Below are 17079 nucleotides of genomic sequence, written 5' to 3'. Positions count from 1 at the left end.
TTCAACCTAATCTATAAATGTGACATGTGTCCTATGAACATGTGAGATGCACATGTTTTTTTAATAGCAAGGACAAAGTTGGAATAAATTTTATTAAAAACTCATGGGTATCTCATATGTTATTAAAAAAATGAAAATTATATATAAACTCCTTAGGTCAACGCGCTTTTATTAAAAACTCCTTAGGTATTTTTTTTTTCGGAAATTGACTCCCTGAGTCAATCGAAACTATAATAAACTCCCTACCGTCAAAAAATTTTAACAGTCGTTAGTGCTACTCAAAACTCTCCGTTTTAACTCATTAAAATATTAATTTAATTTAAAAAATTAAATCTTAAAAAAATATTTAAAAAAAATGGAGGGGTGGCTCGAGCCACCCCATGGGTGGAGGAGGCCACCCCAAACCACCTGGGGGTGGCCGCAAGCCACCCCTAGGGTGGCTTGCGGCCACCCCATAGGGGTTAGGGGGGTGGCCAGGGGTGGCACCGCCACCCCTGGCCACCCTTCAATTTTATTATTATTATTTTTTTTTAGATTTAATTTTTTAAATTAAATTAATAAAAAATTAATATTTTAATCAGATAAAATAGAGAGTTTTGAGTGGACTAACGACAGTTAACAAAAATTGACGGTATGGAGTTTTCTAGTAGTTTCGAATGACCCAATAACTAAATTTCCGAAAAAAAAAATACCCAGGGAATTTTTAATAAAAGCGCGTTGATTTAAGGAGTTTACATATAATTTTCCTTAAACAAAATGACAAATGTCAATTTTATAGACTAGGTTGAAGGAAATTCACTTTGTCATTTTTTTAATAACATATGAGATGCACATGAGTTTTTAATATTGTTTAGGGTAAAATCTATATATCCTCTCAAACTACCACCTAATTGAAAATGTCCCCCCAAACTTTTAATTGTGACGATGTCCTCTCCAAACTACCAAAACATTGTTAATGTCCCCACTAATGTTAGCAAAAAAATAAAAATGCCCATATATATATATTTCTCAATAAGACAAAAATACCCTTATAAATTCAAAAAATAAATAAAAAATAAATTTTTATTTTAAAAAAATGAAAATTTTAATTTAAAAATAATGATTTTTTTTTTTAAAAAAAAAAAGAATTTTTTTAAAAACGATTTTTTTAAAACGGAAATTTTTATTTAAAAGAAACATTTTAAAAAAAAAATTGTTTTAAAATTTTTATTTTCTTAAACGAAAATCATGAATTTTTTTAAAACATAAATTTTTATTTTAAAAAGTTAAAAAACAAAAAAACAAAATTTTTCATTTTTTAATCTTAAATTTGCCACCCTTTGGATTTATAATTTTTTTTTTTAGTATTAGGTTTTTTTTCTAGAAGTTATAGTATTTATTTTTATTTTTATTTTACTAAGGGTAGTTTCGTCATTTGAGAGAACATTGACAAGTTTTGGTAGTTTGGGGGACATTGTCGCAATTGAAAGTTTAGATGGACATTGTCTATTGAGTGGTAATTTGAGAGGAATATATGGATTTTTCTCTATTATTTATTTCGACTTTGTCAATGCTATTAAAAAAATATGTGCATCTCTTACATGTTTAAATTACACATATCATTTTTATAGATTGAATTTGAGGAAGTTTCTCCAACTCAGTTTAGAGGATAACTCTATCCTTAATTTGTCACTTGGCTAAGAAATAGCCAAATTTTGTTTTGACCCTGAGCATTTATACTTGAGTAATTAAAGGTTATTTTGTCTGCAGGTCCATAAGCAAATTTAGAGGAAAAATCGTTCACATTCGACTAGCTACTTTAATAATTTTTTTTAAAAAAATGGAAAGTTTCTAATAAATATTTGAGTCAACGCGTGAAAACAAAAAGCTGCATTAATTTTTTTAACTTTTTAGTTTTATTTTTACTTCTCGAATCAATCGAAAAGATGTCATAAGTCATTCTGTTACATTTTCTTCAAAATGTCTAACGTCCGTCATCAATTTCAAAACTCACTGTTTTGCCACGTCTGCTTTTTTTTTCATATCATTTTACAATATTAATTTTTTATTAATTTAAATTTAAAATTAAATCTAAAACATTAAAAAAAAATAAAAATTGAAGGGCTGGCTGGGGTGGCCACCCCATCGTGGGTTTGGGCTGGGGGTGGCAACCCCACCGCTGGCCACCCTTTAATTAATTAATTTATTTTTTTATAGATTTAATTGTAAAATTAAATTAATAAAAATTAATATGTTAAAGTGAGTTGGAAAAAAAGCTGACGTGACAAATCAGTGAGTTTTGAGACTGAACATTTTGAAGAAAATGTAACGGAATGACTTAAGACATCTTTTCAATTGACTCAAAACATGGAGTAAAAATTCATAAAATAAAAAGTTAAAAGAGTTTTTTGTTTTCACGAATTGACTCTATGATTTATTAGAAACTTTCCAAATAAATTAGTAAACCATTACAGTACTCACCAAACAGGCAAACACACACCAAATGTTTAAAAAAAGAAATCTATCATTCTCTTTCTTCTCAATATAAAAAAAATGAATAAATACTTAAGAAATAAAAGTAGAAAGTTTTTTAAAAATGAATAGTTCAAATAGAAAAAACACGAAAAAATGACAAAAAATTAAACCTTAACTGGATATTTTAAAATAATAGCTCAAATATAATTAACTGGATATTTTTTGGTTCATTTAGGATCATAATTCATGAAATTAAGTCCTACTCTTACTCTAAACAATTGAACTTTAGAGTCTGTTTGGGCTCGCAATTTTAAAAAACACGATTTTAAAATAATGATTTTAAATGTGTGATTTGAAAATATAACTTTTTTAAAACGCAGTTGAGCGTTTGACAAAATCACAGTTTATTATTTAAAATTGTGTGTTTTCCAAAAAGTATCACATTGCATGCGATTTGAAAACATATTTTTTATGTTTTTAAATCGTAATTTTTTAAAAACACAATCTTAAAACAATATATATTTTGCGATTTGGTTTAAAATGGCAATGTCAAACATCCTTAGCTTACTTTAAAATGGGTTGCTGATTGAGGAGAAAGAGGGGATTATTTGACACCTATCTGGGTGTGTCTAACTTCAATTTCTATGGCACAAAGCTAGTAAAACTGGTGCAGGGATATAATTAAATTTGTAACGCTATTGATAAGCAAAATAAACAACATGTTTTTTAACACAGTAGAATTTATATAGTAAAGCTTATAATCCATACCTATAAAAAGAAAATGACGTTAATTTAATCCATACCATGTTGACTGATTGATGTGAGGACTATAGAAATTGACTGATTGATTTGGTCCTTATTGCAAGGAGCATAATTTTTATAAGGTCCTTGTACAAATCAAGACATTTGTGCATTCCAATGAGGACTTAACAAATTAGCGTGGAACAGCTTAAACAAAATAAACAAAAATACTAAATTTTAGTTTCATATTTCTAATAGTGATTAAAAGTAAAAGACCTATTTTTCACTTTTCCTATTCATCTACCCAAACTTGTCGCCGCCACCTCTGCTGGTCAGCTCAGACGACTCCGGCCACGACGTCGGACAACCACGACACCGCCACGATGCTCCTCCACGCCAGTAATCTCTCTCTATCATCGAGGGCAAAGCATATTGGCAAAAAAACAAAAAAAAAAACTGTGCTTTAAGATTTGATCTATAATAAAGGCTAGAGCAACATCATGGAATGACATTCATCTTGCGGGTCATGGATTAAGATCGGATCCACTATTGAAGTATGAATTTGTGTTGAATGAGAAAGAGGTCTATTACGAGTACAAAATCCTTGACACTTCTTACCTTTAAAAGATCGGGATTAAGTGGATTGGTTTCAGAGAGAGAGTACTAGCATGGAGGAGTGTTGTGGCTGGCGGCAAGTTTGGGTAGATGAATAGAAAAAGTGAGAAATAAACTTTTTAGGTTTTTCACTTTTAAGTTTTAACCCATATGAAAAATATGAAAATAAAATATAGAGTTTTTGTTTAAGGTATTTCACGCTGATTTATTAAGTCTGCACAAAAGTCTTAACTTGTACCAAGCCCTTATAGTCATAGAAATTATTCTCTATCGTGAAAGATGCCATGTGAATATGAATTGATGGATACTTGGAAATATACTTCTACGTGGAATCTTGCTACTAAATCCCAAAGTTTTTTCTTCGCATATTGCACGAGACACAAATACTTACCAACGTTGAAGCAAACATCGTCGTTCGTACAGGTAGAAACCGATCACTATCACGCAAGCGACAGGGGTACCCTTTAATTTCTATGACCCCTTATGATGCTCCCCGCGGAAATTCAATTCAAAGACTTAAATGTAAGAAAATGGGTTTGTTACAAAAAAATAAATAAATAAATAAAATTGTAAGAAAATGGGCTTGGATCTAAGGTTCGCAAAACGGGTTGACGGGTCAACCTGTTTACGACCCGTACTGATCCGCCCCGATTAGCATCTACCCAGGCACGACCCGTTTAACTAAACGGATTTAAATCTCCAATCCGGACACGACATGACAAAATTAGCAGGTTAACATGTCAACCCGAAGAGAAAATCAGAGCAAGAGAGAGGGATCAGAGAAAGAGTGAGATATCAAACAAAATCAGATCTTGGTCCCTACCTCCCTGAAATGCAAAGATTCGAGAAGATGTATCGGATACCCATTCCATACTCCATAGAGGTCGACCTTGAAGCAAGTCGACGGAGTGAGAGGGAGAGGGAGAAAGAGACGCTAGCTGGGAGAGGGATGCGGCGGCGGCGTGAGAGAGAGAGTGAGAGGCGAGGCTGGCAAATGGCGGCGCTGTGAGAGAGGGAGGCGATCGGCAGTGGAGAGACAGACAGACAGACAGAGAGGCGAGGTTGGCAAGCGGCGGCAATGCAAGAGAGGGAGGCGAGCGGCAGTGACGCGAGAGAGGGAGGTGAGCGGCAGCGACGCGAGAGAGGGAGGCGAGCTGCGGTGGAGAGAGAGAGAGAGAGAGAGAGAGGCGTCTGAGAGTGAGAGGGAGAAAGAAAGCAAGGTACACATTAGTTTAGGGTTTTTTAATTTTATTTTATTTTTTAACGGGTTTGGCGGGTCACTTGCTTAACCCGCTAGGTTGACCCGCCAAACCTTAAAACTAACCGGGCCATAAACAGGTGACCCGATTATGACCCAAACCCGTTTAGGTCAAACCCAAAATTTGTTAACTTCGTGTCGGGTTCGTGGATTATGTCAAAAATTATCAACCCTATTGGATCACAAGGTTGACGTGAAGGATTTAGCACAAAGCTATTTCATAACTTGTTTGGAAAGTATTTCATCTTTTTAAATGCAAAAATAAAGCTACCACACCAAATATTTTTCAAACAACAAAACACTAAGCAAGGTATTTTGAAGGCCATATTTGTTTCAGCGTAAAATAATTTTTGAAAAATATTTCCCTTATTTTTTGGTCTTTGGTGAGACAAAAAAATAATAGTCAACGAAAAATATTTTCGGTTTGACCGAAAAAGGCTTATTTAATGTTCATAAAATGGTTTTTATTTTTTAAAACCATAAACCATTTTTCGAATTTGAACTTCTTATTCTCAAATTAATGAACCTAGTTGGAACGTCGTTAGGACCATGTCAAGACTTCACCAAGCCATCATTGTGATTCCGCTGGGACCTGATCGAGACCACTTCGGGACCAACCTGGCCACTATCGGGACATTGCCCAGACATTGCCAACACTCCGCTGAGACTTGGTCAGGGATCCCGCAAGAACCCAATTGAGACTCACCGAGAACTGGCCGGACCATAGCCCGAATTTCACAGAGACACCGTCGGGACTCGATTGAGACATGATTAGTTAGGACCTCATTGGGACCTCACTGATACATTATCGTAATTTAAGTTTAATATGAGTAAATGAAAATATAAATATATATTTGTGATTTTATGTAAGTGCCAAATACCAAAAATTGTTTTATGCTAAAAATATTTTCTAATGAAAATATTTTTCGTCGAAACAAACGGAACCTAAAATAGTACCAATGAAGGGTGTTGTGAGGTTCAGGAAAATGGCAAGTTGAGCCCTAGCTTCATCAGATCGTTCGAGATTTTCGAGAAAGTGGTGCTAGTAAACTTCATGAGGCGTGATCTCCAGCTGATTGAGCTATCCCTTGAGAACAATAATAGTAATTGTTTAGCCTTGACAATAGTGACAATTTTAGCAATAATCGTATTGACGCCTTCATCAATATTATTGATGACATGTTCAAAATAATAATATTGACGGGTTCAATGGTAATGGAAATGACAAGTCTAGCAAACTAATAATAATAGTAATGGTCCCCAAGGGGTAACTCAATCGGCTGGAGATTACGCCTTATGAAACGGAGGTCACTAATTCGAATCCTCATTTCTCATTTTTTGTAGATATGTCAAAATAATAATAATAATAATAATAATAATAATAGTAATGGTGAGCTCAATAGTAATAATAATGGCATGTTTAGCAATAGTAATAATGGTGACAATGACATGTTCATCAATAATAACAATGATGTGTTTTATTAGTAAGGATAATAACAACTTTATCAATAATAATAAGGGAAATTATATATAAAATACTTAGGTCAACGCGCTTTTATTAAAAACTCACTGAGTATTTTTTTTTTTGAAATTTAGTCCCTGGGTAACTCGAAACTACTAGAAAACTCCCTACCGTTAATTTTTGTTAACTGCTGTTTGTCCACTCAAAACTCCCCGTTTTATCTGATTAAAATATTTATTTTTTTATTAATTTAATTTAAAAAATTATATCTAAAAAAAAAAATTGAAGGGTGGCCAGGGGTGGCAAATTAATAAAAAATTAATATTTTAATTAAATAAAACGGGAAGTTTTGAGTGGACTAACGGCAGTTAACAAAAATTGACGGTAGGGAGTTTCTAGTAGTTTCGAGTTACCCAGGGACTAAATTTCAAAAAAAAAAAAATACCCAGTGAGTTTTTAATAAAAGCGCGTTGATCTAAGGATTTTATATGTGATTTCCCTAATAATAATGATAACTTTATTAATAGAAATAGTGACAACTTTATCGGTAATAAATACTAAGAACATAATCAACAACAATGGCTATAAGTACCAATAACAATACCCTTTCTCCCCCTTTTAATTAGAAAATAATAATAATAATAAATACCAATAACAATTGTAATGTTAAAAATAGAAAAAAAATAATTGCAACATTAATATTAATACAAAATAAACAATGAACTTCAAGGCGTTACTTTAAGAAGACGGATTGAATGAACATTGTTAAAAGCTTAAGCCGATAGGAAGATGTAAATTTAATCACTTAACCATTAGTTTAACACTCCCCCTCACGTGTGAACTCAAACTCCCTTTTAATAGGTGATGTCCAACACGTGGAATATTTAATTTAAATGGGGGGTGAATTGAAGAAGTCAAGATTCGATCCCAGAACCTTTGGCTCTGATACCATGTTAAATCACCAGTTATCCCAAAAGCTTAAGATGATAGAAAGAAGTAAATTTAATCAGTCCCAGGTTTAATTGGCTGTGGCCCACTGTCTCCCATTGTTACACGTGTTGGTTTGGATGTCCTCCCGCATTGGCTGTGGCCTACCGTCACCCATTGTGGCACGTGTTGGCTTGGATGTCCTTCTGCTACACGTGAGGGAGCATGTTGGAAGTCCCACATTGCTTGGGTATTAAGGAGATGGGCAATTTATAAGGTGAGAGAAAACCTTAACTCTTGAGCTAGCATTTGGGGTTGAGATAGGCTCAAGACCACCCAACACTTGTATCAGAGCCCAAGTTTACCGACACGTCTTGGCCCAACAGTCCACAGGAGAAACGGGTTGTCGTTGCTCCGACCTAGGGCCCAATATGTGAGGGGGAGATTGTTGGGGTTATCTCACATCGGTTGTGGAAGGGGTTGGTGGTCTGTTTATAAGTGTGAGAGAAAGCATCACCTTTTGAGCTAGCTTTTGAGTTGAGTTAGGCCCAAGACCAATTTCAAATAAACATGAACGGATTGAATGAGTAGCACCGTTTACGCCGGAACATAAATGGTGCTACTCATAGCCTAGCTAAATTAGCTACAAAAATTGTCATAGATTGTGTATGGAGAAATGAAATACCCGATTGTATTTGTGATATTGTTCAAGCGGAGCAAATTGCCTCAGCTTGTTTTTGATATATATGAGAAGTGAACTATTTCTAACAAAAAAATAAAAAAATACTGTCTTTAAAAAATTGAGAAAGTAATCACACAAGAATAACAACATAGATGTACAAAATGCCAAATTTTTTGTCATTAAACGGTTTATACTTTTTCAATTTATGTGAATGTAAATAAACAACAATAGTACTTCCATAATTGCAAATCATTCCACTCACCCAAAAGTAGAAAAACATAGAAAATCGAAGTTTCTGAAATGCATCAATGAGGAGAAAATTAGAATGGCCCGTGAACTACAAAAGTTAAAATATGAAGAGCCTAACTTGTAGGCTTAAAAAAAGGATATGAAAACTCTCGCACAAGTCTCTACAACTCGGTTTTTTATTTATTTTATTTCATTACAAAGGTGGGTCATTGCCACTCTTAATCCTAAGAGAAGAAAAAAAATGAGAATTGTCGGGAATGTTTCTAAACACCGAGTGAGAAGCGCCCTATTTAACAACTGAGTGTGCTTGAAAATTGGCACATCTAAAAACCTTTGAAGTTGTCCAAAAGAAAAACGAGGAGAGCTAGAAGTGACAATCTTTGATGATAAGAGCACGCAATCAATCGGTGAAGATATGACCTTGATTGAAAGCCAAAATGGTGAGAAGGGAATCACCTTCAATCAAGACAGAGTAGCAACCATGAGAGAGGGCAAGCTGGATACCAAGAAGAGCAGTAGAAGCTTCAACAAGCGAGGGATCTGAGTGGGATAGCCTTAGAGTGCGAGCTGCTTTGCAACTCATTTTTAAAAGAGAGGGATTTGGGTTTGGATGGGAGAAGGGATTTGACATTTAACGTTTTCTTTCATTTGAGATGCCGTTAACTAGCTACTTGATGATGTGGCAATTTGTAAACCTTAGATATTCTTAAGCCAATGACAACCGTAAATGAGCTCGTCTCTTTTCTTCTTAAAATAATGCTATAAGTTTTTTTTTTTGTGTCATTTTAAATTGACATGCCTTTTAAAATTATTATTAAATTTGTAATATATCATAATTAAAATTTAGTTCAATAACAATTTTAAAAATTATTATTTTTTTTTTAAATAAGAAAAATAAAAAGAAGACTAGTAGCATTGTTCATTCATTACCTTATCTACCAAGTATACTAGTAGTAGAGATGCGGTGATCCTCCATAAATTCCCAACAAACACGGGTCATCCATATTCCTTCCTATAAACCGGCCCCGCCCATCCCATTTCCACGCTGGAATGATCCCTCCAATCCCAACCATAAGCATTATCTCGAAACGGGACCCACCAAACTTCCATTCACACTCGCCAACTAACTAATCAACGGCTACCAAATTGCCAACACTGCCCATTGAGCTTCTGTTTGTTTCTCTGGAAAACTCCTCCAAAAGCGAAAGTATTCTCTCTGTGGTTTATTACGATTCCATTTATCTCCAAGAATAACTACTTTCTTTAAAGCTTATCGTAGCGCTTTCTTGTATCGTCAGTTACCTCTAGCCTATTGCTCTGTTTCTCTTTATAGAAAAAAATTTCCAGTTTAGGAATAATCAATAAACTTCTTTTTTTTTTTTTAGATCCGGAAAAGCAATTTCCTCGTTTTACTCTGTAATTTGCTTTTGGAAATAGAAATTGTTTGAAAATTTTCACTCTCAATAATTAGCTATCCAATTGGCCTATAGGAAAAACTGAAAGTTTCCCCGTAAAACAGAGTAAACCAAGTACTTCACTAACTTCAGATTCAAAAAGCTGAAGTCAATCACTGCAATGCCTCTCACTCGGCGAAGAAACCCCGCCGAAACCGACAAGAATTCGGGTCCCGATTCCGATAACCGAAACGAAAAATCCGAAGAAGAAGGAGAAGCGGAAAACGATAACAGGAAGCACAAGAACAAGAAGAAGAAGAGTGCCGTAGCGAAGGCCAAGCAGGTCGAGGCGAAGAGGAACAAGTGGTCGTGCGTGGACAGCTGCTGTTGGTTGATCGGCTGCATTTGCACGATTTGGTGGGTGTTGCTATTTCTGTACAAGGTCATGCCGTCCTCGTTCCCGCAGTACGTGACGGAGGCGATAACGGGGCCGCTGCCGGACCCGCCGGGCGTGAAGCTGAGGAAAGAGGGGCTGCGGGTTAAGCATCCGGTGGTGTTCGTTCCTGGGATCGTCACCGGCGGGCTCGAGTTGTGGGAGGGGCACCAGTGCGCCGACGGACTTTTCCGGAAGCGCCTCTGGGGCGGTACGTTCGGCGAAGTGTATAAAAGGTACATTTCTGGGTCAAGTAAAATTTGTGAGGTTTTTTTTTTTTTTTTTTTTGAGACAAATGTGGATGAGTTTTTAATTATTTTTGTGTCGTGGTGTTATTTTGGATGTATTTATTAAAAAATTATTCAATAATTCAGGAGCCGTACTCCATTTTATTCTCAAGTGGTTGATTAAGTATTAAGATTATATATGGAAGTCAACTGGTTTACATCTTTGGCAGTGAGTGACTAATTGCTGTTAGTACAAGTGGTTGGGCGTTAAGAGACTTTCCCTCTGGCAAAGAGATATGTTTTTTTGTATTTTAGTGTTTTATTTTTATTTTTTGTAGATTTTCATTGAGTGGGCATGTTCTATTTACCATTAATTAAAAATGACAAGAAACGTCAATGGTAGAAGAAACATGCCAACTCGGCGGAAATGTAAGCGAAATGAACGCTAGAATGCAAAAAGAAATGTGTGAAATTGCTTTGATAATGGATAGTGTAGGAGGTTGTGATTGTTTATGCTTATTTTCTTCCATTCATTCTTTATTTAGTAGATTATTGCTAGAGTTGAGACTCGAATTCGGTTTGGTTTCCTTTTGGGAGCCAGTGAATCAAAACAACTGGTTGATTTTTACTGCTTAGAAGAAAAAAAATGGTTGATTATTGGCAATTTGCCTGGTTTGGTAGTGTTGTCTAGGACTGGTGGTTGATGTCTTTGTTAATTAACCACCCATAAGACATTGGAAGATTGCCGGCTGAGATGCTTTTACTTCAATTAACTATTAAAAAGGCAAAAAGAACACTTTGTTTTATGTTTATAAAAATCACCCTCTCAACACATTAACAAACATACATAACTTTTTCTCACCAACTTCGATTGAGAGCTTGTTTCTCGATTAGATTATATTGGAAAAATTTTGTGCCCATGTGAGTACTTGGGGATGCTTAAAACTGAAATCATGTAGAACATTAATATCACTTCCTATGTAGGCATGATTTATTTGGGTGAAATTCACAATGTTGTAAGTTTGTTTCTGAGAATTTAGAACAAAAAGTAAACTAAAATCTCAGATTGTTTAATAGTCTTCCAGAGGCAAACTTGTTTAGATTGGAGTGGGTTGGATTAGAACACTTCCAGCTTTAGTTACTTTTAGAATGAAAATGGGACTACGGAAGTATGGGCCCTGCTAGCTCCCACCAGATATCATTGCCTGATTTCTTCAGAGTTTGTTTTGCATTCAACTTCTGAACTTCCATGAGTTTTTTTAAGTAATTGGCCAATGAATTCCCATTGTTCTTTTGGACATTTTTCAGACCTTTATGCTGGGTAGAGCATATGTGTCTGGATAATGAAACTGGAATGGATCCTCCTGGTATAAGGGTCCGAGCAGTAGCTGGACTTGTGGCTGCTGATTATTTTGCTCCAGGCTATTTTGTATGGGCAGTTCTAATTGCTAACTTGGCTAGCATCGGTTATGAGGAGAAAAACATGTATATGGCTTCATATGATTGGAGAATCTCATTTCAGAATACTGAGGTATTGTTGCGACTTCTCTCCTAATACATTACTGTGGAATTTCGTTGATTATGCGCCTCTGTTTTTTTTTTTTTTTTTTTTTTTTTTTTTTTTTTTTCTTGTTTTCTGAGCTTGCACCTCTGTTTTCATTTGAATATTCTATGCACTGATTTTGTCATTTTGTTAAACTCAATTTATCAGGTACGGGATCAAACATTAAGCCAGATAAAAAGTAAGATAGAGCTGATGGTTGCTACAAGTGGTGGCAAAAAGGCAGTTATAGTTCCTCATTCAATGGGTGTATTGTATTTTCTGCATTTTATGAAGTGGGTTGAGGCACCAGCTCCAATGGGCGGAGGGGGAGGACCAGATTGGTGTTCTAAGCATATAAAGGCGGTGATGAATATCGGTGGACCATTTTTGGGTGTTCCAAAAGCTGTTGCAGGACTTTTCTCTGCTGAAGCCAAGGATGTTGCAGTTGCCAGGTTTTTTATTAGTTTTTATGCTTAATAGTGAATAATAACGTGGAAATGACTTTTGCTTGTTGATTTGAATTTAGGTTGATGGTGTTATAGTTTGAATAGTGGGTGGGGAATTTGTATGCCTGATGTAAATCAATTTGCTTGCTTAGAGCATGCCTAATAAACTAGCCAAACTTAGCTCAATTATAGTTAAAAAAATTCGACTAACCACTTTTCAAAAACACCATTCAACTCTCTCAATCTTTATATACTTCATTTAAATATTCTTTCTCTCTTATAGTAGGTATATTCTTATGAGAATTCATTCCTTTTCTCTTGGTAATTATTTTTCAAGTATATCAATGATGGTGGATCTACTGGGATTACTTTTCCAATTTATTTATTTATTGGTTACTTCTCATTTATTTCCTTTTTGTTTTTAATTTAAAAATAAAAATTTATCTCCCTATATCTTAAAAAATGCAGGGCTATTGCACCAGGTTTCTTGGATAATGATCTATTTCGGCTCCAAACGTTGCAATATGTGATGAAGATGAGCCGCACGTGGGATTCAACCATGTCAATGATACCCAAAGGTGGGGACACCATATGGGGTGATCTTGATTGGTCACCAGAGGAAGGTTGTGTTCCTAGCATGAGAAGGCGAAGACAAAATGTGACAGAAAATCTGGCTTCACAATCAAGAAATGTTAAATATGGGAGGATTATATCATTTGGTAAAGAAGTGGCAGAAGCAGAGTCGTCTGATATTGAGAGGACTGACTTTCGGGTAAGGATACGTATTCCCAAAATTCATTTTCTAGATGTAGACATACTGCAGGTTTTAAAACCTGGATTTTGAAAATCTCAAAAGAGTCTCCGCTAAGGGGCCTCAAAATTGATAATAAGTGATGAGATATTGAGCTAGAAGGTACTACTAAATTAGGATGGAGAAGAAGTTTATGGAGCTAATGGTTTTCGTCTGCATGTACATATGGATCCGTGTCTGTCTTTGTTTTCAAACCACAAGTTTTTGAAGCCGACCCGTACTTCTTTGTGCCCTAATATTGAAGTTTCTAGCTTGTTTTATTCTTTACTAGGGAAATAGAAAAGGAGGTAAGGTTTTCTCTTCCTTTTTCATTTGGTTTGCAAATGAGGAGAGGAAGGAAAGGAAACCTAGGAAAATGTTATTCATATATGCATATACATATATATATATTAACACACCGTTGGTTAAATAATATAGTGGAGTGATAATTATCAACTGAGGTATTACTGAAGTTGATAATCAGAGTGAAGAGGAGCTCATTGAAAGTGGGGCTAGCATCTTTAAAGTTTTACTAAGGTTCACCAAAATTTTCACTTTGAAATAAGTGAGATTGTAAAGAGTTGGGGCAAAGAGAGGACAAAGTGTACTTTGGCTTTGTTTCGCCGCATTGCACAAAGGAAAAATATTTTTGGATTGGTTTGGTAAAGTTTTGAGAAGTTTATCGAAAGTTTATGGCAGCAACTGCGATGCTGTCAGTCGTTCATGATAATTATTTTTTTGAGAAGTATTTTGTTTTCTTAAAAAAAAGTTTTGTGGTTTGTTTTGAAAAGTGTGTTAATAGTGGGGACTACATTTGAAAAATCCATTTGGTTAACTTATAATTAAAAAGAGTTTTTAGCATTTGAGAAGCGAAAAGAGCTTGTGAGAAGTTTGGCAAACAAACCCTTTCTCTTCCTTTCTATATGTTATTTTCTCTAACCAAAAGTAAATTGTGGATTCTTATCTTTACTTTGCACAGAAATACAATGTCTTCTGGTCATATGGTTTGCTCAACGTTGATCAGCTTTTTAAGCGACAATTGTTTGTTTCAATTATTTCATTCCAAATCTTTACATTTGATGTTCTTAGTTATTTGTTAACGTGCAGGGTGCCATTAAGGGTCGTAATGTTGCAAATTCTACCTGTCGTGATGTGTGGACTGAATACCATGACATGGGAATTGAGGGTGTCAGAGCTGTTGCAGAACATAAAGTTTACACTGCTAGTTCAGTTTTAGATCTGTTTAATTTTGTTGCTCCAAAAATGATGGCACGTGGCAGTGCTCATTTTTCTTATGGAATTGCTGACAATTTGGATGACCCAAAATACAACCATTATAAATACTGGTCAAATCCCTTGGAGACAAGGTGAGAGTCTTTGTATACTTATGTTTTGAATTTTTCTTATCATTTTTGTGTGAATTGACCTTCTTGGTAACAATTTCAGAATATACATTTCTGATTATAATGTTGCGCATCTTCTCCATAAGTGGAATATTTAATTGAAATAGGAGGTGAATTATGAAGGCAATGTTCGAACTTAAAATCTTTGCTTCGATACTATATCAAATCATTAATTGTCCAAAAAGTTTAAACTGATAAAAATGGTTAATTTAATAGTTTAGTTAATTTTCTAATACACTCTCTTTGTATGACGGCTTTTATCTGCTTAAGCTTTTGTGATCAATAGTAATTTAATATGGTACCAGAGCAAAGATAATGAGTTCGACCATTCACTTATAATTTACCTCTCATTTCAATTAAACGTTTTACGTGTTGGACTTTACTTATTGAAAGAGAGTTTGAACCCACATGAGGGAGAGTGTTAGAATATTAATTAAGAAATGAAATTTACAGTTTCCTATTAGCGTAATTTTTTGAAGTAGTCATACAATTGTGATAGTACTATTCATACTTTGGAGTCTATTGTCCCCTGGCTGATCACCCTATTACTTTGTTTGGTCAATGTTGTGGGTTTTGCAGACTGCCAAATGCTCCTGACATGGAAATCTTTTCAATGTATGGAGTTGGAATACCAACAGAAAGAGGCTATGTGTACAAGCAATCTACTTCTGCTGAATGCTACATTCCATTTCAGATTGATCCTACAGCCGACAGTGAAGATGAAGATGGCTGTCTGAAGGATGGAGTCTACACTGTCGAGGGGGATGAGACTGTGCCTGTTTTAAGTGCAGGCTTCATGTGTGCAAAAGGATGGCGTGGGAAAACAAGATTTAATCCTTCAGGAATCCGAACATACAACAGGGAATATGATCATTCTCCTCCAGCCAGTCTGCTAGAGGGCCGTGGCACCCAAAGTGGTGCTCATGTTGATATAATGGGGAATTTTGCTTTAATCGAAGATATTCTTAGGGTGGCAGCTGGGGCTACAGGGGAAGACTTGGGAGGTGATCAGGTTTACACAGACATCTTCAAATGGTCTGAGAAGATAAATGTACAGTTGTGATTTCATCTCATGTGTACTATTATTATTATCTGTTTCTTGATGATTATTTGAGAAGGCAAAAAAAGGTTACTCAAAAGCATTCAGACTTATATATAATTTTTACTAAATAGTCTTTCCTATTCTGTGACCACTTGAGCATTATATCTTGTTATGATATCTGCAATCCCAATTGAATGACAACTAGATATGTCCCAAATTGATCACTCCACCCGCTCTATGAGTGCGAAAGTACGATTTTAAATCAAATCGTAAAAAATATTTTGTTTGGAATTGTGTTTTTAAAAGATTACGATTTGAAAAAAAAAAAAAAAAAGTGTTTTCATATTGCAAGCGAGGGTTGCAATTCTTAAAAACATTAGTTTTAAAGTTTAAATTCTAATTTTAAAGTCTAAATTGCGATTTTATCAAATGTTAAAATGTGTTTTTAAATTGCAAACTCAAACGAACCCGAAATTGAGCATTTGACGTCCAAAAAGTCGTAGCTTTTTTTGGTTGGAATTGTATTTTTAAATTGTAAGCAAAACATACGATTTGTAAAAACAAGATTAAACTGCGATTTTATCAAATATTTAAAGTGTGCTTTTAAATTGTAAACTCAAACGAATCCTAAATGGACCCGTCAACGTAAAAAAGTTGTAGCTTTTCCTGATGGATGATGTATGTATGTCGGTATATTCATGTTTTGGGTATGGTACGAAATTGGTCAGATGTACAACCAGAGATGAGACAGCAACAAAGAGTTTTATGCCATTTTAGATGCTCTGCAGAAAGAAGTTGCAGGTTCAAGGTACCTTTATAATGTTTGATCGTTTTCATGCATCTAAATTGCTTTTATCTTTGGCAATGTGCAATATATTGCGTACGGAATATCTTAGATTTCTTCAAAGAGACATATACACCATACTTTTTTGTCATAACCTTGTATTTCCTTCAGTATGTTTAATTCACAGATTTCAGATAATGATAATGGTTGTTGAACAAGGTAACTATATAAACAGGATTTTGCCTTGCCTCCATTGAGATGCAATCCCTGTAGTTTATTACTCAAGCTCAGCAAGATTTTAACTTGTCTTTAGAGCATCTCTAGCAGTGTTTCTAAACTAACTTTTTAGTTAACTTTTCTTGTTATAACAGATACCGTAAAATTGAAGGTTTTCCTACTACTGCTACAATAAACTTTCATATTTACAAGTTACTGTAATAACTTGTAAGTAATATTTTATTATATTTTCTCTTTCTTTTTATGTTTTAATATTTTCTCTCTTTATCTCTTTTTATGGGAAAGACGAGGAAATGATAAAAAATTAATAAAATAATACTGAAAAATAATATTTAATTAGAGTAGATAGTTAAAATAGATGTTCTTGTTGAAGTGTGTAGTAAAAAACTAGT

At 34.7% G+C, this 17079-nt stretch overlaps 1 protein-coding gene across 1 annotated transcript; it reads left to right on the top strand.

Moving 5' to 3' along the window:
* Positions 1–9550: 9550 nt before the first annotated feature.
* Positions 9551–15773, top strand: LOC132187250 (phospholipid:diacylglycerol acyltransferase 1). The gene is made up of 6 exons (XM_059601496.2): positions 9551–10451; positions 11751–11973; positions 12154–12437; positions 12900–13203; positions 14329–14588; positions 15204–15773. Exons 1-6 carry the CDS (start codon positions 9964–9966, stop codon positions 15685–15687), a joined length of 2043 nt encoding a protein of 680 aa, XP_059457479.1. The 5' UTR covers positions 9551–9963; the 3' UTR covers positions 15688–15773.
* The last annotated feature ends 1306 nt before the right edge of the window (positions 15774–17079 follow it).

Source organism: Corylus avellana, chromosome 6 (genome assembly GCF_965113065.1).
Source record: "Corylus avellana chromosome 6, dhCorAvel1.hap1.2, whole genome shotgun sequence".
Taxonomy (NCBI): Eukaryota; Viridiplantae; Streptophyta; class Magnoliopsida; order Fagales; family Betulaceae; genus Corylus; species Corylus avellana.
This window is presented reverse-complemented; position numbering and strand designations above follow the sequence as displayed.

What these genes read in the sequence shown, in the direction of transcription:
- LOC132187250 (XM_059601496.2), top strand. Translation starts at nt 9,964, where the DNA reads ATGCCTCTCACTCGGCGAAGAAACCCCGCCGAAACCGACAAGAATTCG. An exon ending in AAGGATGTTGCAGTTGCCAG is followed by an intron (nt 12,438 to 12,899) that starts GTTTTTTATTAG and finishes TAAAAAATGCAG; the next exon opens with GGCTATTGCACCAGGTTTCT. An exon ending in TCAAATCCCTTGGAGACAAG is followed by an intron (nt 14,589 to 15,203) that starts GTGAGAGTCTTT and finishes TGGGTTTTGCAG; the next exon opens with ACTGCCAAATGCTCCTGACA.